At 48.0% G+C, this 25,681-nt stretch overlaps 1 protein-coding gene across 4 annotated transcripts; it reads right to left on the bottom strand.

Moving 5' to 3' along the window:
• LOC133071754 (sodium-dependent phosphate transport protein 2B-like) lies at positions 1-25,681 on the bottom strand. 4 transcript variants are annotated; one of them, XM_061164496.1, is made up of 14 exons: positions 25,474-25,512; positions 25,300-25,381; positions 14,493-14,607; positions 14,254-14,388; positions 13,228-13,356; positions 11,829-11,972; positions 10,660-10,771; positions 8,414-8,609; positions 7,434-7,529; positions 6,907-7,027; positions 5,545-5,712; positions 4,064-4,180; positions 3,843-3,967; positions 2-2,235 (listed from the first exon to the last, which is right to left on the bottom strand). In XM_061164496.1, exons 3-14 carry the CDS (start codon positions 14,602-14,604, stop codon positions 1,639-1,641), a joined length of 2,052 nt encoding a protein of 683 aa, XP_061020479.1. In that variant the 5' UTR covers positions 14,605-14,607; positions 25,300-25,381; positions 25,474-25,512; the 3' UTR covers positions 2-1,638. The 4 variants fall into 4 exon arrangements, with proteins under 4 accessions (XP_061020477.1, XP_061020479.1, XP_061020480.1 ...); XM_061164494.1 differs by lacking the exons at positions 25,300-25,381; positions 25,474-25,512 and adding an exon at positions 25,646-25,681 and having other exon boundaries at positions 1-2,235; XM_061164497.1 differs by lacking the exon at positions 25,300-25,381 and having other exon boundaries at positions 25,474-25,493.

The following is a 25,681-nucleotide window of genomic DNA, read 5'->3' as shown; positions in this document are numbered from 1 at the left end:
CACAGCCCTGCCCAGGTCTAACTTACATATTTACATTTATGGAGAGGTGTGTGGTGTGGGTGTGGCTGCAGAAGCACATTTAAAAGGCAGTATTACAAAATATACAAAGGTGGTCTTTCTTAGTAGAACCTGGCCTAGTTTCCAAATGAGAGCGCTACATCACACAAATCACAGTACTACTTACTATATAACTTGCGAAAAATGCTGTACAGTTGCAAGAGCATAAATATAGAGTATAAATGGCTCTGTTTTGGAATCTGTATCTATACAAGGACGGTCAGGGAAGGCTCAGTTCGGTATCCCAACCTGCTAAAGTGATTGAGAAGCTAGGATAGGGAAGGACAGGGTCTGGGAGCATGGCTGCATTGATCCCATTTCCCAGGCTTGGTTGAAGCTCACTCTCCAGGGAGAACTAGGTTTGTTGAGGGTAAGAAGCAATGGCAAGAGGAGGTGTAAGTAATAATACAACGGGGGCTCTCGAAGGCACAGAGAAGGCATCTGGGCCAAGAAGGAGCACACTTCTTGGATCCACAGACCAACTGCCACTTGATGATCACGGTTCTGTGGGCAGTCCAGCCATGCCCTGGTTTCTACCCTCAATGAAAAATTTGGAGCTTTGCAGACGTGGAGAGAGGGCAGATGAACCAAAGTTCATTTATGGATGGGACTATGGGAGAATGTCTGGAAAGAGGTTCTGGCTTTGAGGGATGGATGGGTGGGTGGAAGTATGGACGGAAGCTGACCACTGAAAGCTGACCCAGACAGTCATTTTGTACAGAGAGAGGTGTAGAGCTGTCCTACGCTCAGGTGCTTTATGATTCAGGGGGCAGAGTGGAGGGGACTCGGAACCGGCATATCTTACTCCAGAAGACTCAGCAGGGATGATTTTTATCAGCACTAGGCTTTAGCCAGGACATATGCTGATTTGGTTTTTAAATTAGCTGGGTTAAGAAGCACCCAAGGCTCTTGTGGCAGAGATGAACCATCTCCCTCAAATGTTCCTCAAATCCCCTCAAATTCCCAGCACTCATCCTCCACCGGCCAGCTCAGGGCCAGGACTGCTCTTATGAAAACCCTGCCAGGGGATGTGAGGAGCCCTGAGAAGGGGAAAAGGCCACACCGACGTATTCTCTAAATCCCAGGCAATTACACCATTTCCCCTGGATTGGGCTGCCCTTCGACTGTAAGGGAGCAGCTGCTCTTGGTTGAAGCCAGTCTTTGGTAAAAGAGAGAAGCCTGAGCTGGATCATAATAAAGGCGTACTGAATATGCACCTCTGAGAACCTGCCTTAAATTCCTCCCTTGGGGCTTTTCCTTTGGAAGAGGATGGTCAGGGGGGGAAAAAAGGCCTATTGACCAACCCAGCTGTGTGCTGGGGCAATTGTGATCATCTCTCTGGCCGGGTTTCACTAATTCTCTTTCAGTGTTATTTTGCCCCTTCCCGAGCCTCGAAGGCCCAGGGAGTGTGGGGCTGGGATGGAACTACTGTGTGGGCTTGATACACTGGGCCAAGGGCATGAGAGCTGGGATGGATGTCATTTCTCAGTGGGGAAGGAATTCCCCTGAAATGGAGGAAGAACCAGGAGGGAGGGAGGTGTGGACTATGGGGCCCTCCTCCCGCCTCCGGGCAGCCCCTACCTACAAGGCTGTGACGCTGGAAATGGTTTTGGTGCCTGAGGCATCCACCTCAGACTTGGTGACCCCATCCCAGGCCTCTTTGTCCATGCCCAAGTTATCGAATGCCTCAGGGGCCTTGACGGGCTCGTCCTTCACCTCCTCCAGGTCTTTGCAGCACTTGGAGCAGCCACACAGCTCACAGCAGACGGGGCAGCAGCAGCAGCACCACCTCTGGAAGCAGCTGGTGAGGGAGGTGATGAGTTTGTCCCAGGGCTCCAGGGAGCGCATCCACACGGGCAGGAAGGCCCAGCTTCGGAGCTTCTGGGGCAAGGCGCCAGGGCAGAAGGACTGCAGGATCTTGAGGACCACCACCAGTAAGATCACAAGGACGATGGGCGAAGCCACGCCCACCAGCACCGGCCAGCCAATCAGGGAGAGGCCAAACACCGCCAGAGGGATCAGGAAGAAGAAGACGACCAAGTAGACGATGGCGAACCAGCGGTACTTAGCTGAGATGCTGCCCAGCCGTTTGGCCAGGAAGATGGGCAGGCGAGTGAACGGGATTGGGTACCACAGAATGATGCCTGAGATGTTGAAGAAAAAGTGGCACAGGGCAATCTGAAAAGCAAGGGGTTGGAGAGGTGAACGGGTCTGCCGTACGGTGGGGTAGGAGAGAAGAGAGCATCATCTAGAAGTGGAGTCATGGGTCTTCCTCACCTTTGTACTCAGCCCAGAGTCGGAGGGATTACATTAGCTGGGGGCCTAATACGTTTCTTCCTGTGTGTTGCGGAGAGGCCGTGGGGACGGGGGACGGGCAAGGTTGGGAGAGGGGAAGGCAAGGGAAGTGACTACCTGAATCACTGGTCATTAGTTTATAGGGCCTGAAGTCCATTAGGCCACATCTAACAATGAACTTTGAGAAATTGAAGCACTATGAGGTTAAGCGATTTTCCTCAAGTCACACAGATGGGAGATGGGATTCAAACCCAGATAGCCTGGCTCCAGGGGCCACACACTTTGTACTTTCCTATATGTTCCCACCAGGCACGGAGCATGATGTTAGGGGCTTTGGACCAGCCCTATCTGATACATTAGTCACTATCCACTGAGATGTGGCATAAGTGTAAAATATCTGCTGGATTTCCAAGACAGTCCAAAAAAGTTGTAAATGACTTTCCTGGTAGTCCAGTGGTTAAGAATCCACCAGCCAATGCAGCGGACATGAGTTCGATCCCTGGTCCAGGAAGATTCCACATGCTATGGAGCAACTAAGCAAGCCTGTGCACAACAATTACTGAGGCTGTGCTCTAGAGCCCATGCTCCACAAGGGAAGCTACCACAATGGGAAGCCCACTCAAAGCAATAAAGATAGCTCCCACTCACTGCAACTAGATAAAGCCCATGTGCAGCAACAAAGACCCAGAGCAGCCAAAAGCAAATTAATAAATGGATTAATAAATTCATTTTAATAAAGGAATATAAAATATTTTTAATATCAGTTATATGTTGAAATGATAATGGTTCAATCAAACACATTTAAAATTAATCTCCCTGTTCCTTTTTGACTCCTAAAACTGCAGTACTAAAAGTTTCAGATTTCATGAGTGATTCACATATTCTATATTCATTCTATACTTCTATTGACAGCATGGCTTTAGACAGAGCCTCATCAGATCTTTAAAATAATCCTAGTGAGCTAGAGATTATGGTTCCCGTGTTTCAGATGAGGGAATTGATGCTCAAAGGTTAGGTCACCTGTCTAAGGGCACTGGGTGTGTAATTGGGGGACAGTGATTCAGACATCAAAGGTCATCTTGCCCAAGGTCACCTAGCTGATCCAGGCAAGGCAGATCCTCCTGATTCTTCTCAACGCAAGGCTTAGAACACAAGTGACCTCTCATTGTCCAGGCAGACTTTGCCAAGAGGAGGGCAAGGAGACAGGAAGTAGTATCTATGTTTCTGGAATACCATTTCCTCCTCCAGCAAAACAGCCACCTCACCTTTGTTTAAACAACCTCTGGTGACGGGAGCCTGACTACCACTCTAGGGATCAGGTGCCTTTGGTTGTTCTCAAATCTGTCTCCCTGAGGCATCTCCACATCACAGTTTTGGACACAACAGAGAAAAGCTTGACTTGGTTTCTTGTTTAGAAACCATGTGCTTACAAGACCATGGATGGGTTTGGATCCCTCCCAGAGCCCCTGTCCCGTGAAGCATTTCCTTACCTGGAGTGAGCTCTTCAAAGTATTGCCTGGGCTGGCTAAGGCGGCCAAGATGGCGGTGGTAGTGGTGCCGATGTTGGAACCTAGCGTTAGTGGATATGCTCTTTCAACGGATATCACACCGATGCCTGGGGGGATGAAAATACAAAGCCCGTGGCATCAGCCACAGAGGATGGCAGGAGATGGTAATGGCAGACAGAAGGAGACCCGGGGGAGAAACTCACCGATCAGTGGGGTCATAGCTGACGTGAACACAGAGCTGCTCTGAACGATGAAGGTCATACCTGCCCCCACAAGGATGGCCAGGTAGCCAGTCACCCAGCCAAAGGGGTAAGGGAAATCTGGAAGACAGAGGATAAGAGATGCATCACAATCCTTCTGGAGGAGGCATGGGTTGGGAGGCCCAGCTGGCATCTCCCTAGGGCCCAGGCAACACAACTGGGCCAGAGGTTTAGGTTGTGTAAACTCCTCTCCATGCCCACACAGAAGTCAGAAGCTGCAAATTGGATTTTTTAGCATTCTTTCACCTTGCATATTCCAATGGTGGAAGCAATGATGTGTTGCCAAGACAAAATCACATATTCACTGGAGTTCTGAATGCTGAACCCATCTGTTATGCATGGAATGTCTGTGTCATTTCCCCCACCCCGAATCCATGTGTTAAAACCCTAACCCCTAATGTGATTGTATTGGGAAGTGAGGCCTTTGAGAGATGGCTAGGTCATGAGGTTGGAGTCCTCAGGAGTGGATTAGTGCCCTTTTAGAAGGGAGAGCTTGTCCACCTGAGGACATGGTGAAAAGACAGCCATCTGTAAACCAGAAAGTGGGTTCTCACCAGAACCCAACTGTACTGGCACCCTGACCTTAGACCTCCCAGTCTCCAAGACTGTGTGAAACAAATTTCTGTTGTTTAAACCATCCAGTCTATGAGAATTTGTTACAGTGGTTGGGCCAAGATGTCACCCAAATAACAGCAAAGCACTCTGAGCATTGAGACTCTAGCTTTCCTCCTGTCTTGGTCTCCCAGTCCTGCATACCCTCCACTTTTGTTTCCACTTAAAGGGGCACTGAGGATGTGAAGCAGCTTGGAAGCCCCAGGAACCCTGTTCTTGGCACCACCAGTCCAGGCCCATGCCCCGCATAGGAAAAAGCACCCAGAGAAGAGTCACTCAGCTCATCCTCATGACAACCTTGGGAGGCAGACATCCTCAGCCCCATTTCACAGGCAGAGTTCATGGGGTATGTTTTCATTGGCCAGGATGCCATTCTCAGCAATAGAGTCTCACTGGCTATTTCAAAATGCTGATGTATTTATCCAGAACCACATGTTCTTCCCAAGAGCTGAAGGGAAGTAAGGGTCACAGTAGACTTCTGCTACCCTTTATTACCTAAGGGATCCTGATGGACTCAGTAAGTGCTGGGCAAACAGGGAACCTGGCAGGAAGGAAGGCCTAACTCACAGCAATTTGAACTTAAGCTGGCTCTTTCTCAAGACCTTGCAAACAAGTGCTTCCCAAGCTCCACTCAAAATACTAAGGAGGATTTCGAGGGTGAGTGGCATTGTAACTTTCACAGCTTCTCAAGCCAAGACAGAAACTCCATGTGGAGGCTGTTGCTAGAAGAGAATCAACAGGAGCTCCCCTCTAGGGGAGGGGCACAGTGACACCACCCCTAGAAGGTCCAGAATGAGAGGCGGCAAGCTTACCAGTGTTGATTGTCTTCTTGATGACAGCGGCCACCTGCCCCCTGAGCACAGAGCCCAAGAGCTTGACGATTAGGATCAGGCAGGTACAGAGGATCAGCAGGGAGGTTACCAGGAGGATGGTGCCGACAATAGCATCTGAGAGGTTCAAATTCACGAAGATGTGCCGGCCTGGAGAGACCATAGACAGCCCTTGTTAGGAGGGCATGGAGCCTCTGGTGGCCACAGATTGTTATTGATTCCCCAACATTCTTCTCTCTCAAAGGAACAGAATCTTGGTTGTCAGTTTGACACAGGGCAGCCCAGAATTAAGACCACTCTTTCAAGCTTCCCTTGCAGCTAAGTATAACCCTGAGGTTATGTTTAGGCCAATGGATCTCATGAGGGTGAAGATGTAGTAAAATTCAGGGGCAGACTCAGGCTTCCAGCTCCATTCTTCTGCCTCTAAATCCCGTTCCGTGTTTTACTCATGATAATGAGGATACCTACAAGTATTCAAGGAGCAAGTTGGGGCAGGAAGGGAAAATCAGAATGGTAGCAATTGTTAATCATAAAACTGCTTGTGTTTTTTTCTTTTTTTAAATCCCTGTGTGTCCCCATGTTGATTCCAGGAAAAACATGGATTTTAAAAACATCCATTTTAATGGATGTACAGCAGCTACAATAGAAGAGGTGATACATTCACATGATTCTGTGAGGTAAACCACAACTGGAGTAGTAAGGTATATGGCTCAGAATTAATGTGGGGATGGATGGAGAGGAGAGGCAGAGATACGCAAATGGACACATAAGGAATAAATAATTAGAAGAAATAGCATCAGGGCCATAAAAGAGTCCAGAGGCAACAGTATAGCTTCTTAAAGAAATGGAGCATCACTGTTCCAATTGGAGCAGTCAGCTCACTGCTTTCTTCAGTGCTATAGCCCCAGTGCCTCAAATGGGGCCTACTGTACAACAGGGACTCCTGACTCAAGGGTGATGGTATCTGCTGTGTGTATGCCCCACACCACCTTCAAATCAGGCTGTCATCTCCCTACAGTTACTGCCAAAGAGATACCAAAGCCCATGGAGGGAGTGCTTTGGAATCTGTTGATGAGTTCTGAATTGGTCTGAAATGGCCAGAAGAACTGAGTTCCAGGTCCTAGCTCTTCCCCTTACAGGGGGACCTTTAGCCTGCCCCCCGGTCCCCACGCCTTAGTTTCTTCTGCCGTGAAAGCTCACAGCTCACTGTCCCATGTAGGATTGCTGTTCAGTGACTCTCACTGCCCTTCTTTGCCTCACTCACTGGGGCTCCACACAGATAGGAAATCACCATCACCCCAGACAGCCTGTCCCAATGGCTGATGCTCTGTGAGTTCCACTCACACTTGGCAATGTTCTCCTTGTAGGTCACGTTCTTGATGGTCCAGGTGTACAAACCATCCGTCCAACAGAGGGAAGGGGAGGTGCAGTTCTCAGGCGAGGGGACGGTGACATTTCTCTCAGTCTGAGTGGCAAACATGAGAAATACTATGCATCGTCTACAACCCTCTGGTTGGGGAATGGAGGGAAATTCGGGGCATCAGGGAGACTCCATAAGTGTGGTACACTGCTTTCACAAATCCCTCCATAAATGGAAGCAAGGTGGCAGCCAGAGATAGGCCAGGAGACATAAACATAATTAGCCAGGAATAACGTGTCCATGATGTGGGCTGGTCCTGTCTGTCCTACAGTATGTTTGTCCATCTAGAATTCAAGGACTTAAGGATTCTCACTGTCTAGATTTGACTTTTCAGGAATCCTTGATTTTTCTTTCTCCCAACCTTTTATATGCCCAATCTGAAGGCAAAATCTTACTTCATCCAGTACAGACAAAAGAGCTAACTCAGCCAGCAATATTCTGAGAAACTTACCACGTTGGTAAAAGTTTTACACCAAATCTTGATCAAACTTTTGTTTTGGACCGACTTATCATTCATTGCAATTTGGTTGAGAATACTTTTATCCAGCTGTAGAAAACAATGGACAGAAGAGAGTTAGCCCATTGTCAAAACCGCTGTGGGACAGATGCTAAGCTGTTAGGAGGGGCTCTGAGGATGTGAACCAGATTGCAGCTGTGAGCTGGGACTCACCCTATCTGCACTCTCAGGGTGGAGCATAGCATCTTGATGTCAGTGAGTGCTCAGTAAATGAAGGACTGGTATGAACAATGGACCTGTATCTAGGAAGCATGCAGTAGAATATTCATTGGATAATCAAATAAGAGAAAAAAAAATGAAGGTAAGAGTGAATGAGCAAGGTCCAAGCTGGCCCCTTCTCCAAGGCAACATCTACAAAGCCTTCTTCCATTTATTTCAACATATGGACAGACCCTGGTGTGCAGAGGGATAAGATGTGAGGAAAGGCCGTAAACTCTTTTCTCTGGCTGTGAGTAGGATGTGACTTTAATCAGTGAGCCCAGGGGTGCCAAGGTCAGAGGTGGGAACGAATTGTCCAATGGAGAGTCTTTGATTCTCGAGAAGCGCTCACTACCACCCACCACTCCCACTTAGATGATCCAAGTGTGCTGAAGTCACAGAGATAATAAATACCAATTTCTCCTGGAGAAGTGGATGGCAGAGGATGAGATGGTTAGATAGCATCACCAACTCAACAAACATGAATTTGAGCAAACTCCAGGAGATAGTGAAGGACAGGGAAGCCTGGTGTGCTGCAGTCCATGGGGTCACAAAAAGTCTGACACGACTGAACAACTGAACAAAACTCCATCCCATCTGGTGTTCCTGAAGTTCTGCTTCCCTTGGTTTTTTTCAGTGGCAGCTAAAGGGCAGTGATTACAGACCCTCATCCATCTCTTCCATCCCCTTTCCCTCTATGCAGGAAGCCAGGTTACCTGGATAATGAGCTTTGTGAAGGGATCTGTGATAACTTTCAGAAGTTCTGGGGCTTCCTCTCCATTCTTGAAGTGGAAGCTCTCCACTACGAAGTTGGTCAGGCGCTCCAGGTAGCCGGTGGCAGCCTCCAGAGGCAAGAGCACCAGCACGGAGAGCCAGTTGAAGAAGTCGTGGACGGTGGCCCCCGCAAAGGCCCTGCAGGAGAACCCCACCCCGAGATAGATTGGTCATCGAGTGGCTGGGTACCACCTAGGCAGGTCATCACGTGCAGGTGACTTACAGGTCGTCACTGGCAGGTGTCACCTACCTATATGTATATAGGTATACAATTTCACTTTTCTTCTTATAGCAATCCCCAAAGTGAGTGGTATTAATACTACCCCCTGCCCCAGCCATTCATCAGATGGAGAAACTGAGGACCAGCAAATACAGGAATTGAAGATCACTGCATAGTGCTGGGCCCAGGAATCTCATCTCCTACTGCCTGGCAGTGCCTTTCCTACCAGATCAGACAGTGGACAGTTTGCTCTGCGTGGTGGAAGGGAACTATCAATAGAGGTTATTTTGGCTGCAGTTATTAATGCAGCAAGTGGCTGTTTGAAAAAACTTCATCAAGATTGCTTCTGAATCGTGCATACTGAACACAATCTTCCTTTAGAAATTTGCAATTTGTTTGCAAGTACAAATTTTTACTTATGCTTCCGGCAGAGGGTGATTTAAGACATTTTCATACACTGCTGACTCAAAGTGTTACAAATATTTCTTTGTAGTTTGGAAAACTGTTAAAAAGCCTTACAGGTGTTTGATATAGTTGTTGTTGTTTCAGGAATCTATCCAGGAAAAAATTACCAGAAAAGAATAATACACATCTCCAAAGATGTTATTGAAAGCAATCTATTTAAATTATCTCCAAAAGGGGTGAGCTAGATCAATTATAGTCCATGTGTAAGCACTTTCATGTTTATACATCCAGAGGTAAAAATCAGTGTAACAGTGAAAAGAACCCAGAATTTCCCATAAGAAAACCTGGATCGAGTCCCAGCTATACTCCTCAGCGAAGTTACTTAACCTCTTTGTGCTTCTATATTAATAAAATGGTGCATAGAAAAGTCTACTCAGTTTCTTAAGATCAAATTAGCAAACACCCTGGGTGATAGGTATTATAATATAGACCTCAGAACATTTTATCATGGACCAGGAGTTCAGCTATCGTTGATAGAAAATGATCAACTCTGAGGACATCTGGTGCCTGCCAGTTCACCCATGGACGAGGCATGGTGTTTGCTGACCACCCCCAGCAGCCTGTTTAATGTCATCTGTCTGATGTGACAGTTGCAGTATAGTTGGTGTACAATACTATATAAGCTACAGGTGTTCAATACAGTGACTCACAATTTTAAAAGGTTTCATTCCATTTATTAGAAAATATTGGCTCTATGTCCTATAGTGTATTTTATACCTAATAGTTTGTACCTCTTATTTCCCTATTCCTATCTTGCTCACCCCCTTTTTGTTTCCCGAATGGTAACCACTAGCTTGTTCTCATATCTGTGAGTCTGCTTCTTTTTTGTTTTATTCATTAGTTTGTTGTATTTTTTAGATTCTAGATATCAGTGATAGCATACAATTTTTGTCTTTCCCCGTATGACTTATTTCGGACACTTAGGTTGCTTCCATATCCTGGCAATTCTAAATAATGCTGCTGTGATCATTGGGGATGCATTGTACCTTTGCAAATTGGTGTTTTTGGCTGTGTTGGATGGGGACTGTTTCACTATTTTAATAAGCTCTGGAAAAACCCATAACCACTCAGAAGAGAGGCTGGGCATTGTGTTTAATGGACGCTTTAGGAAGTCAGAATTATTTCTAAGTGAGATAGTAAATGCTATTCTAACTGGCCTTGTTTTAACTATGCCACAGGTCAAGCTTCTAGCTAAAACTTGTAGTCAGGCAGCCCTGACTAGGTGCCAGGCACCTTGCTAAGTATTTATCTATATGATTGTGTTAATTTCTTTAGGCAACATGGAGGTTGATAGATACTGTTATCCAAGCTCTGCAGATCAGGGAGCTGAGTAACCACCTGATAAGTATGTGATCTGAGCCTCCAGCCCTACTCCACTGTAGCTACTTCTAAGAGGCCCAGGGATAACAAACATGCTCTCCTAACAACAGTTAGGAAAACTTGATCAACCCCTATATAGGCCTGGTGGTGGCCAAGGCTGACCGAGGTGGCCAAGCCTCCTACCTTCTGAACCCTTTCCGATCTCCTGCCTGCATGAGCGCCACGAGGGTGTTGGTAATTGAAGTCCCGATGTTGGCCCCCATGACAATGGGGATGGCAGCACGCACGGGCAGCACTGAAGGGTGGAAAAGAGGAAGATAGCAAGTTAGTAAAGTTGAGGAAGCCGTCTTGGCTGTGTTCCCGATGTGGCCCAAGGCAAACTGACCTCATTCAAGCTGGTAATTCCCTAAAGCACTAGGTTTTAATCTCTTTAGGGTCTGACCTCACTGTGAATCTGAAAAAAACTTGGGTATCTCACTATAGAAATAGGCACATATGCCAAAAAAGATTAAAATAAAAAATTTCAGCACTTAATTGCAAGGAATTCAGAGACTACATAAAACCCTCCTGTTTAAAAGTTTCAGTTTAAAAGTTCCATTTTAAATCCCTCTGTCCCCCCATTCCAGATGGCAGGGTAGCTTAAGGAAGACCAGGAAAAAGTAAATGTTATAAAGGTACTAAGAATTATTAAAAAGTATAAGTTATAAAAGTAGAAAAGTATTTTGCAGAAGCAATGAATATTTTTCTAATTTGGTCCTCAAAAAGATGTTCTACTTAATTTTAGATAAAAATACTGGTTTGGGTTGAAAATTAACCAGTTCAAAGTGGCTCCCCTCAGAGGGTCTATCTCACCATAGCCAGGGCAAACATTGAGTGGGTTCAGGTTTGTAGTGTCAGGTCCCCAAGCACAGATACCTCAAGGCCAACATGTGATGTGATTACATGAGGTTTTATTCTTAGCCCTGAGAGAAATGATGGACATGTTCTAAATTTATGTGGTTCAATATGGCAGCCATTAGCTACATATGATCCCTTGAAATACAGCTCTTACAGCTCATCAGCTGAATTCAAGGTTAAGTGAAACAGCCACATGTAGTTTAGTGGCTACTAGACTAGACAAAATAGTTCTAGAGAATTCAGAACTGAGCCTTCAAGTGTTGGGGCCAATTTAAGGCTCAGCCCTGGGAAGGGAAACAGGAGGCTGCCCACAGTCTAAGCAGAGCACATCATAATTGCACAAGTTAGGAAAGTAATGGCAACAAGCCTGGACATATTCAGAGTAAATCCCAGCCTCCCCAGCTGAACAGGGAAATGCCTGAAATGCGTCTGGGCCCTCAGGTTCCCGGACTCACATGAGGAGGCCACCATGCTGACGACGATGGACGTGGAGGTGCTGGAACTCTGCACCAGGACCGTCACCAGAACCCCAATCACCATCCCTGCCAAGGGGTTGGACATGATGGAGTTGTTGCTGAAGAACTTCCCGGCTACCTTTCCTGAAAAACAAACCCATAGCCATGTGATGGGTGTTAGGTGGGCGCTGAGCTACTTCAACCACGTTCATCAGCAAGCCCTCCTCTAGTCATCTTTGATCACGAATCTGGCCTCAGCTCTGTACTTCGTTTGATGAATGCCAGTGCATCTCCTGATGGCCTCGTTCTGGTCAGGGATGTATTCCCAACTCACGAGATTTATCCATGTAGATCTTCTCGTTCTTCTCTATCCAACCCCTTCGATTCAAGCCCCTAGCCCCAGTCCATAACTGAACACTAGGAACATCACTTGAGAGTGTGCTCTGAGACCATCAATCCATCCCCCCAGTTAATGTTTAAAAGAAGACTGAGACTGGGGAGTGGAATGCCTTGTCTGAGAGACAGCAAGGCCCCTTGCTGATGCTGTGTGGGATAGGGGCAGACCAGAGTGGCATTCAGCAAGTCAGTCTGTCCCTCACACTCCCCCAGCTCTCCTAGACCACAGAGATGAGTTCTCAAGAACAGAACCAAGGGATGCAGAAACCTACGGTCTTCCATGTCACCAGATCTCAGTTTGAATCCCACTAGGCCAATTACGGGCTGTGAAACTCAGTGCTGGGTACAACCTTCTAGAGCCGTGGCCCACTCCTCTGTAAGTGGGAAGGACTTTGGGAAGGAATGTTTAAGACAATGCCCCTATGTCAGTAGGCACTTCAAGGGCTGGCTCTTACTACTGTTGCCCATCGGGGATAGGCAGGTGACCAAGCATACAGTCATTTCACTTCTGGGTCCCCTCACCCCTCATTTCCATGCTCAGTCCTGGGAAGTGTTTAGGCAACTGCAGTGAAAGCAGATCCCCCAACAAGGGACCCCTGTCCTTTTCCAGCAAAGGACCAACTTTGAGTTTGAGTAGTTGCTTTAGACTAAGAACACTCTTAGTCAATGGTCCCCTGAGGTGTGGAGGACCCAAGACAGCCAGAAACCCTCACATAAGCCTTTAGGTCAAACAGCTTCCTGTCTGGGGATCGCAGACAAACACAAGGAGCTGACCGCTTGCCCTTGGCATTGGCTCTGGTCTGGCCTAAGCCACTTCAGCCAGCCTATCATAACCCTCTCATGGGCATCAGTTTTCTCTTCTGTGAAATGGGGCATGACCTCAGATGATCTCAGGTGACTTCCATTCTAGAACACTCGGGTAGACTGCAACTGCATGGGGCTTGCTGAGTTGTGACTTTCTGCAAGGTCCGCAGCCCAGACCTTTGACCTCTTCCATCCATACCTCCAGCCAGCTGGAAGGCGCTGCTCAGGACATCCAAGGAGCACACGAAGAAGTAGAGAAACACCAGAAGTAAAATAAATTTCCCAATCCCTTGGAAGACGCAGAGAATCTTCCCTTTGGTGTCTCTCTCTGGAGGAGGGGAAAAGGCATGGCTGAAACACTGAGAAGTTTGACAACGAGCTCAGAACTCCCCCAACTCCCCTCCTAGCCAGGCAGCTATAGTCTTAAATCTAGCAAGATCTAGCAATGGGATGCATTCATGGCTGGCTGTAGTTTTCAAAGTAATTACCACTGGAGTCCATTTAGTTGAAACCTGTGGTGAAATGTCTAAAGGATTGGGCTCTTGGGAGGAGGGTGTTGGTGAGGTCTGGGGCTCACAGGGACAAGAGCAAGTGTCACTGATGAGCCACTTAAGAGCACTTGACCCCTGCTAAATGCAAGGTCAGAGATAAAGGCTTTTCTAAGCACCTTCAGAACCACACAGAATATTTTCAACAAAGTGGCTGCAAGGTAGCAATCACAGCCTCCATCTGGGGAGGGTCTGGACCCTTGTAGGTCCTGGAAGCCTACATCCTCGGCTGTCATTTTCTCCACTCACTTTTAAAGTGGTTCTCACACCCTCCTTCTACCTGACCTGCAGACTGATCTTACTGCTTGGAACAGAAGTGCAGCATCTGCTTGCATCTCTGCTGTTTTGTCTATGTAGACTGCCTTCTATAATCTCTGATGCCAACATTGAGGTCTGGGGACCCCTCTTCCCCAACCCCCAGGTGTCTCAGAGATGGGGCCTCATCCATTTCCTGCTGCACAGGATCTGGTCTGTTTATAACCTGGTTCATTTGTTGAATGAATGAATGAAAGGATAAAGATTCCCCAGTCATCACAGGAGGCTTGACTCTTAAAGTCAGGACCGTTGCTTGAACAATTGAAGGGAAAAGATGACCCAAGGTGACACCGTAAAGTTGTGATCTCAGTCTCTTGCCAACGGACAGTCTCCTCCTGCCTGCCTCAGCTGCCCTCATTTACCTGACCATTTGATCCCCGTGTCCTTAAGCTCGGGCAGGTCCCAGGGGTCTTCCACCTCGGTGGGCTCCTCGATCAGTGCCGCAGTGGAATGAGACGGCGCAAGTTCTATCTTGGTGATAGGGGCACCGGTGTCATCTGCCCGGACAAGCAGAGAAGGCCATGAGGAATGAGGAACAAGGCCTGGGTCTCCTGGGGCCTTCCCAACGGGGCCAGCCCAGGGCTGGAGGGGGGGCGCTTACCTTTTTCAGTCTCCTTGCCTTTCTCAGGCTTGGCAGACTGCTCACCATCAGCCTTTACAGTGTATTTCTCTGAGGAAGGCTGGGCATTTTCCAACTCAGGCCAAGCAGCCATGGCCTGTGATAGGAAAACAGCTTAAAGAAGCAGCCGCTGAAAGGAAGCCCACTCAGTTTCCACAAGAAGAGACAGTGGTTGCAAGGATTCATGCTTGTATGTCCTACGTGTGGACCCTCAAGCACCGTATTTCATGCCCCTGGGGGCCTCCCTCCCTCACTCACCCAGGCTGTCACTAAACCAAATCACTGTTTCCTATGTTCCCATCCTAGCCTCAAATCCGTACACCAGCTGAGCCTCCTCTGGTTGTTCTGTTTGTCTTGGTCTGTCGTGACTCTCTCCTTTAGTCAGAAAGGGAACACGAAGCCATTCATCTTCATTAACTCGTGGTCCCGCTAAGTGCTCACGATCATCCAATGGGCGCTGCATCTGCTTCTCATGAAGGACCAGCTCACCTGCAGATCTGCTACAGACTTCACCTACTGGACTTATGGTCTGTGTTCATGCTCGTATACACTCTACCTGCTTTACCTGCCGCTGGGTCCTCTATGAGAAGCACGATATAGTAGACCTGGTTCAAGGCCCACAGGTGCCCCTTATCCGTGGGTGTGTGTTTAGAAGAGTCCCTTTAGGCCTCTGAGCCATCTATTAAATGGGGACAATGCTTCCTGCTTTGTAGGGTTATGAGATTAATGGTTATGTCCAGAAAGTGGAATTGCTCAGTCGTGTCCAACTCTTTGCTACCCCGTGGACTGCAGCCTACCTGGCTCCTTTGTCCATGGGATTTTCCAGGCAATAGTACTGGAGTGGGCTGCCATTTCCTTCTCCAGGGAATCTTCCCGACCCAGGGATTGAACCTGGGTCTCCCACATTGTAGACAGACACTTTACCATCTGAGCCACCTGGGAAGTCCTATGTCCAGAAAGTGCCTGGTAAATAGTAGCAATGATTACTAGGCTATGCTGCCTGGATTAATAACCCTTTGTTGGAACCACATTCTTCCCAGCCTCTGATAGAGACTTCCTCACAACCCATTTTCTCAACAAGGCTTTTCTCCGTGGAGAGGAAACCTGGCTCCCTACATCCGGGACATCGACTTCTTGCACTTGTTGTCCTAACACACACGTCAGACAACGCAACCCAAAGGACTGGAATGAACAATTCACAGAAGAGGAAGTACAAGTGGTTCAAACACTTATTACAAAATAAGAGTTCGGCTCCATTAACAACCCAAGATATGCAAAACAGTGAGGTAAGTTTCAACTATCACATTAGCAAAAAATAAAAATTTAAGTATAATGTATGATTCTGGAGGCAATCCAGTGAAATGAGCACTGCCAAAGTTCTGGAAAGAAGTTGGTAAATGTCTAAACTCCACACATATTTCATACTTCTCTGACCCAGTAATTTTACCTGTAGGAATTAAAAATCTAGGGACAGTTTTTTTTTGTTTCTCTCAGAAAATCAAAAGTACTGCCTTGCTCTGATCACCTCTTTGGAGAGGGTTTCCCAGAACCTGGGTCTGTTTCCTTTCCCATTTTTCTTGAACAGAAATCATTTCTGCCTGTCAGAATGTAACCTCTACCAAAAAAGGGGCCTTTGTCTTGCTCATAACTACATCCTCAAGGTCTACAGCTCTGCCTGGGACATTGATGAGGCCCAGTAAACATTGATGGAAGAATGTGATGCAAACCAAAATGCACTCTTATTTACAGGCTGAAAAATAAAAACTGGGAAACTATTGTATCAACTATGGTTCATCCATGCAGCAAAGAGCATGCCATTATAAAGAACCAGCAAAACAAACTAAATACAACCTCAGGAAAATGCTCTAGATAAATTGTGAATAGAAGGCATATTTATGTCCCATTCACAGCATGATCATGAGAAGGATCCAGAAATGTTCCATGAGGGACACAAGGGGTGGTAAGATTGTCTGCAATTTTTATTTTCTTCAGAGATGCAGCCCCATCCCCAAACTCACAGAAGTTAGGTGATTCAGGAGCACTTGTATGGTTACTGTTACTCATACTGATAAAGCCAGGAGGTAAAAGAAGCCGATTCTGTGAGTCCCCATCACGAGAGGATTTCATGCATTTGTGTGGCCCAGGGAACTTTCCCTGTGTGACTACAGAGCATGGCACACATCCTGTGATCAAAGCCAACATCCTGCCGTCACTGGCTTCCAGGAAGGCACAGACCAGCTCTTTCACTTCAGCTTCACGAGCACCCAGCACTGGGCCTGGCACCTAGGCTTCATGTGCTTTCCGAACAGGATGCTGGGACCTGCCTAGCCAGCAAGCGCCAATAGCTGTGCTCAACCTCACCACCGCCCATTCGGAGAAGTGTTGTTATTACTCTGCCATTATATGGCATCCAAGATGAAGAGCCTGCTTTCTAGCACAGGGAGCTCAGCGCAGTCTCTGTGGCGACCTGGGGGGGGATGGGGTGGGGAAGGAGGTCCAAGACGGAGGGGACGTGTGTGTACAAATAGCAGATTCACTTGTTGTGCAGCAGAGGCGAACACAACATGGAAAAACATGTGCATGTGCATTTGTGCTCAGTCGTGTCCAACTCTTTGTGACCCCATGGATTGTAGCCTGCCAGGCTCCTCTGTCGACGGAATTGTCCAGGCAAAAATACTGGAGTCAGTTGCCATTTCCTCCTCCAGGGGATTTCTCAACCCAGGGATCGAACTCATATCTCCTGAATCTCCTGCACTGGCAGGCAGATTCTTTACTACTAAGCCATCAGGGAAGCCCCCAAAGCAATTATACCCAATTAAAAAAAGAAAAAGAAAAACTCAGCTACAGGGAGACCTGTGACTTGCCTACGGCCCCCCATGGCAGAGCCTTGGACCCAGGTGAGATTCCGTCCAGGCCCCTGCAGTACAGCAGACCACCCTGGGTGGGGCAAAGCCCACTGCTCTCCAGGCCTGCTGACGGGGCACAGTCCGGGGTGTGCTGAGACGCAGCTACGAGGCTGGGTCTGGACAGGGGTAGTGGGGTGAAGCTGGGTGGCTGGGGAGGAGAGACCAAGGTTGACCTAGGAAAACTTCAACCTCAGCTCAAGGCTGCCACATCTGAAATGTGGGTTTGAAATGGCTCTGAGGTTAAAAAGAAAACACAAGGTTGGCTCTAGGCTAGGTATTATATAGCACAGAGGTTTAGAACCAAACCCCAGCTCTGCCCCAGATACACTGCGACTTTGGGCAAGTCACTGCTCTGTGCCTCCGTTTCCCATACATAGGAATGTGGTTTATGTTTATAAACCACTGGGTTACTAGGCAGCTTCAATGACTTAATTTCTGTACAGTAATCTGCTCAATAAATTGATCCTCTTAACTCCTCTCATCAACTCTGCAAAGGGTTAGTGTGGTTCCCATTTTATAGATGAGAAAACCAGAGCACCCAGACAGATGAAGTCACTTGGCCCAAGGTCACAGACATGATTTGAGAGTTTCTCAGACTCCAGAGTCCACATGCTTGCCTCTCAATGACTAGATGGCCTGGAACTCTCGTAGAAGCAGTGAGTCATGCATTAATAGCATCAAAAGTCATATCTATCTGATTAAAGGCCCAAATCTAGACAAATGGAAAAGATGCTTCCACACTCCAGTGGAAGTCAGCATCCCACTTTCTGCACACAGAATCCAGGCAGGGCGCCTTCTCCACCTGCCAGAGTGAGAGACTGTGAGTTCAATCCCTGGTCCAGGAAGATCCCACATGCCTTAGAGCTACGAAGCCCGGGAGCCACAACTACTGAGCCTGCACTCTAGGGCTGGGAGCCACGACTACTGCAGTCTGGGCACCTAGAACCCATGCTCTGCAACAAGACAAGCCACTGCAATGAAGCCTGCACACCGCACCTAGAGAGTGACGCCAGCTCGCCACAGCCAGAGAAAAGCCCACCCAGCAACAGAGACCCAACACGGCCAAAAATAAATAAATTAAAAAAAAAAGATTCCAGGGAGGACGTGAGTCTCCCACAGTCTCCAAGCATCCCCCACCCCAGATATTTGTACAAAAGCACTGAGCCTGCATCCAAACTACCTATCTACACTGTTCACGGACTATTTACATCTGTCAGCACTTAGACGTCACCTTAACTTAAATCCAACTCATTTCCCCATCATTCCTAAAGTTCCCCTTGGTGGAACTTTGCTGTTCATGTGATTCCTGCCATCATCAGCCGAGAATCTCCAAGTCATCTCTGACAGCTCCCAAACCCAGCCAGCACCAGGACTGTGCATTTTACCTGGGAGCAACTTGGTTCCTGGCGTCTGGCTCCTTGGGGCCACCTCCCCATGCTGAGCCTCTGTACCTCCTGCCTAGAGGGACACAGCAGCCTGTTGAACTGGTTTGGGCCCAGCCTCTCTCTACAGCTTAACTTGCCCAAGACACAGCTGTGATCGTGTGTACTCATCTCTTTATGGCTTACTGCTCCCCAAATGATCCGTGGCCTTGGTCACACCAGCTTAAAACTGGGACCCTGAACCCTCTCCCCTGCTTCTGCCCAGGCATTCCCCCCTAATAGAAGACCCTCCCCCCACCTTTCTCTCTACCTCTTTACGCTCAACCCCAGCCCTCTCTCTCCCTCCTCTGCCTGGGTTCCCCAGGCCTCCAGTCGTTTCCTTCTCTAAGCATGTGTCCTACCCATGTGACTCATCTGGCACTCCATCACACACCACTGTGGTATCTGTACTTGATTTCTGATAATAACAACTCCATTTTAAACAGTGACAGGTGCCAGGAGCTCTGCCGCTGCTTGACACACACGCCACTCAAATCTTTAGGCAGAAAATCGTGAACACCGCGCTGTGCTATGCTCAGGGGCTTCAGGCGTGTCCGACGCTGCGATCCTACGGACTGTAGCCCCCAGGCTCCTCTGTCCTGGGACTCTCCAGGCAAGAATACCAGAGTGGGTTGCCATGCCCTCCTCCAGGGGATCTTCCTGATCCAGGGATCGACTGGGTCACCTGCTTTGCAGGCGGATTCTTTACCACTGAGCCAAGGTACACATTTCATCAGGAACATTGTCATTTGCAAATGGGAAAACCCTGTGAATGCAAGACATCCCAGCAACTTGTTCAAAGTCACCCAGTAGGTGAGTGACGGAGCCAGTTTTTAAACACAGCTCTACTTGTCAGGGAGGTTGTGGCCCTGATCAAACATATCCTTGGTTGGGACAAAGACATATCTTCACGGAACACTACTTTAACACACATGTGGGGCAAGGGAATGTTAAATGACTTACATTATTACTGTTAAATGATGTACACTTGATTAACCCTATGAGGGATTATTGTGATGATCAAGTGTGGGGTGGTAGGTGCTAGATATCTCTGCATGGAGAAGTCAACATCCAGGGTTTACCTAAGGAACACCTTAGATCCACACTGATCATGACCAGGAAACAAGTCATCCTTGAATCTTATGATGAGTGCTTGCTCCTCATCACCATATGCAGCCCGTTTGGCCAAGATCTGTTGGATGGAGCAGCTGTCTCAAGAAGCTACAATCTGGATGTCATAGCAGCCTGGCTTGGGAAATTCTCATCAGCAGTAAGGTGTTATTATTTAAACTATTCCCAGTGACTGGATTTCTGACTGATCAGAATCATATTCCTTTACGGGGTGTACAAAGTATCTAGCGAATTCAGAACCAGACACTTCCATGGTCTGAAACACAAGTAATTCACAATAATACAAGCAATGGAATAGGCAGACACACATTTCCACTGAACTGGACAGAAGGGAGAGTAGCATATGACCCCAAGGGATTCAACAAACTAGGGTGCCTTGAATCCTTCCTCTGTGTGAGGCCTGTGCTGGCTTCATTCCTCCCTGCATCCTCATTTCCTGTTAATCAGCATCACCAAGAAGCAAAGGCAACTTTCTCATGGAAGTCTCTACTCTTCCTTCCTAGAAATCCTGCTTCCCCTACTCAGCCATCTGTCCCTCGCCCAAATCCCCTTTCCAGACACATTCCTGATGAAGCATTTTCCTACATCCAGTTCAGTAGTCCTCCTTGTCCTTGGCTGCTGCATCTGCAGTTTCAGCCAACCAGGGATGGAAAACATTCAGGGCAAAAAATTATTCCAGGAAGTTCCAAAAAGCAAAAGCTGAATTTGAAGCACACAGGCAACTATTTCCCTAGCATTTACATTGTCTTTACAACTATTTACATAGCATTTACACTGTTAGGTATTATAAACAATCTATCTAGAGATGATTTAAAGTATATGGGAGGATCCCATTGGCTATACGCAATTACACTATTTTAAACATGAGATTCTGTAGATCTCAGGATCTGTGCTAAGTCCTGGAACCAAACCCGGCAGACACCTGGGGACCACTGACTTCACTGTCTGGTACATTCATCTACTCCACCATCACTCACGGGGTGGTCACGGCGCTAGTCACTTGAAGGAAAGGAGAGAATGTGCAGGTCCACATATCGAAGGGGTCCACTGCCCCCGGAGGGGCAGGCAGCCAGCAGGCATCTGACCCAGCCCAGAGCATTCTGAAGTGACGGACAGCCCCTCCCTGTCCTCCCCACCCCACAGCTCAAGATGTTCTTCTCAGCACCTGGAAAGTGGGGAAATGCAGGCCACCAGGTACCCAACCATTGCCCTTGGCAGGGTGGCTACAGAGTCCCTACTCCCACTGCCTTCCCAGTCGCCAAAGCCTCAGCGCTCTGAGCAGGCTGACCCTGCAGATTCCGAGTAAAGGGGGACTTGGAGCAAACGCAGCACGATTAGCCCTGAGACTAGGGAGCTGTTCAGTCTGCTGCCATCATAGTGCCTGGCACACCGCCTGGAAAGAGAACCATCGGCAGGGGAGGGCTGCCTCTGCAGAGCCCTGCCACTTACTGTGTGAGACTCTGAGCCTCAGTTTCACCTTTTCCATAGTTATGGATAATGTGTCTCCTTCCCTAAAGAGCTGTTATTAGACTAACTGATTAATGAGTGTAGTTGAGGCCCCGAGTAAACACTCAGCACTTTGTGAAATGAACTGCATCACAAACAACAAATAGACTCAACTCCACTTTGCCCCAGCCCATAAGTTCTTCATCTAGGTGCACAGCTGAGTGAACCCCGGTAAATATTTGTGTGGCCACTGAATTCAAAGGACATAAGAAAGAGGATCTAATGTTTGCTTTGTGATGCGGGAGTGTTCTATATGATTTGTGACCTCATTAAATCTTAGGATAAAGAGGTCTTCTATCCAGTTTACAAAGAAACTCAGGCCCAGAGAAATTAAGAGTCTCACAGCTTCCCAAGGATCATGCTAAGTTGCTTCAGTTGTGTTCAACTCTTTGCGACCCCGTGGACTGTAGCACGCCAGGCTCTGAGTCTCCAGACACGAATACTGGAGCGGGTTGCTGTGCCCGGGGATCTTCCTGACCCAAGAATCAAACCTGCATTATGTCTCCTGCATTGGCAGGCAGGTACTTTACCACTAGTGCCACCTGGGAAGCCCAAGGATAGGGTTAAATATGAAGCGAGGACTGCTGGTTCCAAAGCTAGATGGCTTTTCCACAGAACCCCACCAAGTGTCGAGAAGGAGGAAGAACTTAGATATCGTCCAGGCCCCATCAGAGCAGTGAGGCATCTACCTCGGGTCCAGGCTCAGTGGGGCTCTGGAGGTGTCTGGGATAGCTAGCTGACTGACACCTCTGCAGGGTCGGTCTTACCTAGCCATTCAGACAGCTGGAAATGCCAGTCAAGATACTCTAAAGGTAGGCTGCTGACTCCGCACAAAGGCTCAGGCATACTAAGGGCATGGATTCGGCGTATGTCCAAATTTCAGGAGGCTCAGCTGAGCAGGAGAATAGGCAGTGAATGAGCCTGACAGAAGATGTAGACTGAACCTGAGGCCACTGCTCCCAGGGGTGTGCCCGGGACACCAGTGCCGATTCCCTTGGGAGGCGCTTTGGCACTCAGAGGGGTCCCTAGAGCTTGTGGTCCCCTCCAAAGGCTTTCTCCCATCCCCCTCCCTCTGATTCCGCTGTTCCCTCTCCCTGCCTTCCCCCAGGGCTGTGCTCTCCTACTACCAGCCAGAAGCAGAGAAGGATTAAGTCATCCCTTTGGGCGATTTGGTGCTAATACCCAGGAAAATGTTTTTTATTGCTCAGGCACAAGATTACTGACTCTGACCACACTTCTGCTCCCTTGCCCCCACCCCAGGCTCCTCCCTACAATTGAGCTGGCTGTATTGATAACTCTTTAGGCTCAACTTCCTGCATCCACATGTGCAAAGGACGCCAAGAGGAACTCTTGAGGGCCAAGGGGGAAACCAAAAAAAAAAACCTGCTCAGCCCTTCTAAGACCTGGGCAGTGGGGAAATGTAAGGCAGCTGGCAGTCACCCAACCCCTACGCTTTGCATTGTCTGAGCCTCTCCAACCAGGACCTGTTCTGGGCCACCTCTGCTCAGAACAGCAGTAGCTCAAGGCCATCTGAAGAAGTGGGGAGAGGAGGAAGGAGGCAAGGGGCATCGTCCTGCTGAGAGACCGAGGCACACAGGCGTTTTCCCACTGGCCTATGACCTCCACAAGCGTAGTGGGGGGATGACCCCATTCCCCAGCATGCCGGACAGTGTCTGCCAGCCAAATTCTTCCAGGGGGTTTTGTGCCAGGCACTGCAGTAAGCCCTGTTAACAGATTAATCTGTTTAGTCTTACAAGCACTTGATGTATTCCTGTCAATTTGCTCGAGGTGGCTCAGACAGTAAAGAATCTGCCTGCAATGTAGCAGACCCGGGCTCGATCCCTGGGTCGGGAAGATCCCCTGGAAAGGAAATGGCAACCCATTCCAGTATTCTTGCCTGGAGAATTTCATGGACAGGGGAACCTGGTGGGCTGTAGTCCATGGGGTCACAAAGAGTCGGACACAACTGAGCGACTAACACTTGCTACCTTAGTATCAATGCGATCCCCCATTCTACAGGAAAGGAAACAGGCACAAAGAAATAAATCACTTTAAGTCACACCAAGCCTGTAGAGACAATTCAAACTTGAGTATTTTAACTTCAGTGGTCTCAATATACTTGAGATACATTTTCTTCTACTTTGAAAGAATGACCAAGAATTCAAAAATTCCCAAGAGAATGGCGGTTACTTTCCTTCAACTTCCTCTAAACATCGCAAGAATAAGCCCTGGAGGACAGAATGGTGAAGGTGTGAGAGACAAAAGCAGCTCACTGTTACCTGATGAATGGCTTTTAGACTTTTGAAGGTATGAACTAATAGGATTTTAAAAAGACATTCACTATCACTTTAAACTATGACCCTTTTAACCAAACCACACCTGCCCTCATCTGCACTTCCAATTTGCATTTACTTTAAAATAAATCCTATAATTAACTTATAACCATATTATTTTTTCATTGTATGGGGGGGTTAAAAGAGCTAATTTATAAAAGATACACACCTTAAAATGCATTGTCATCTTTTTGCCGCCTTCTTTCTGCACACTTTTGCATCTTTAAATTCACTAGAATTAATTCCACTGGGATGTCCTGATTACTCCCTGCTGATACTGCCTTTCTGTTCCCAGGGTGGAGCTGGCGGGAGGGCAGGACAAAGGCAGGGTGGAAGGTGGCTAAGAATTGTTTATTCCAAATCACTGATCCTGAGAAGCTATTGTCTTCATTAATCTTCATCAATGAAATAGTTGTGTTGACTTAGGGTGGATTTTGGTGGGGTTAGTTTAACACTGAGCCTTTACAAAGCATGCCCTTCTAGCCACCAGTTCCCAAAGTTACAAAAATAGAGATCATTATCAGCTAACTGACTGGCAGGGGCTAGAGATTCAAACATGCTCAACAGTCTGAAATGATGGTCACTGCCATGAGGCACAACTTTTTTAAGAATACCCAACACAGGAAAAAAAAAAAAAGTAGTACCCAACACAGAACAGATTAGAGGGTTCCAGCCCAGGAGGAAAGTGGTATGGAGAAAAAGTCCAACAGGGCTGCAGCAAGCAGAGTTAACTCAGATCTCATGATGAACCCAAATAGGGAGGAAGAGAGGATTCTAAGTGATGAAATCTACAAGCTGCCTCCATGAAACCAAGTTTGAGAAAGCTGCCTCTTCACTGAGAGAATAGGAGAGACAATCAACCTCAGTGCCAGCTACCCAGAGAATCTGAAGACTGAAATCACTCCATTCCACATGCCTCCCTCTTCCTGACCTGGAGATGTTTGATCTCCCCAACACAACGGCACCTTGCCCACATCTCCCTAGACCCCCATCCTGCTGCGTCTACCTCCAAAAACACTGGAAAACTGGGGGCTCCGTTCTCCCAAGACAAGCAGAAGGCTGGGCCCTTTGCTGATGCCGCCTGCGCTGATGGGACTAGCAGACCAGGACTGTGCCTTGCAGTCCCTTTGGGTAAATAACCCTGCCACTGGAATAGCAGCATGTGGGGGTCACGCTGCAGGAGGCGCTGCATCAGTGGACAGCCACCCAAACCTGGAACTTGCGCAGTGAAGACAGCAGAAAGGACAGACCCTGCTGTTTCCCTTCTGGGAAAGAGGGGGGAAAACTGAGGCCTTGGGGCTCACAGGGACCTGCCTCAGATCACACAGCTACTTAGTGACCAAAAAGATAGCCTAGCTGTCCTGATTCCTATGTGGTAGGAATCCCCCCACATCTTTAATTTTAGAATCCCCAAGTATGCCATTATTAATAGGATAGTCACAGGAGCTGAAATAACTGCAACAGTAACGACATAAAGAAGAAAAAGAAAAACCTGAAAATGTGGAGAAAGTTCTTTTCCCCTCTTCTGTAGCCCAAAGTCAGCCAAGTTCCTTGAGATCAGGATCGAGGCAGATCTAAAAGAATTAGGTAAATTAAAAGTGAATGAAGTTTCTTTCAAGAGGCAGGAGGGAGGAAGAAGCGCCCAGACCCCAGCGGCGGTACTCACTGGCGCTCTCTCTGCAGGTAATGGACCGGAGCAGGCACCCAGGTACAATGCGGCGCTCTGGTATATATAGGGAAGGTGTTGCGCAAAAAGGCCGGCGGCAGCTGCAGTCATCACGCCCCTCGCACATTCCAGGACCACCTGCTGCTGCCGCCGCCGCGGGGGCACTACCTACCTGCCGGTTTAATGAGCCCATCGTGACCTAGCCGGC

This window comes from Dama dama, chromosome 17 (assembly GCF_033118175.1).
Source record: "Dama dama isolate Ldn47 chromosome 17, ASM3311817v1, whole genome shotgun sequence".
Classification (NCBI taxonomy): Eukaryota; Metazoa; Chordata; class Mammalia; order Artiodactyla; family Cervidae; genus Dama; species Dama dama.
Note: the sequence above shows the minus strand (reverse complement) of the source record. Positions and strands in the feature narration are given on the sequence as shown.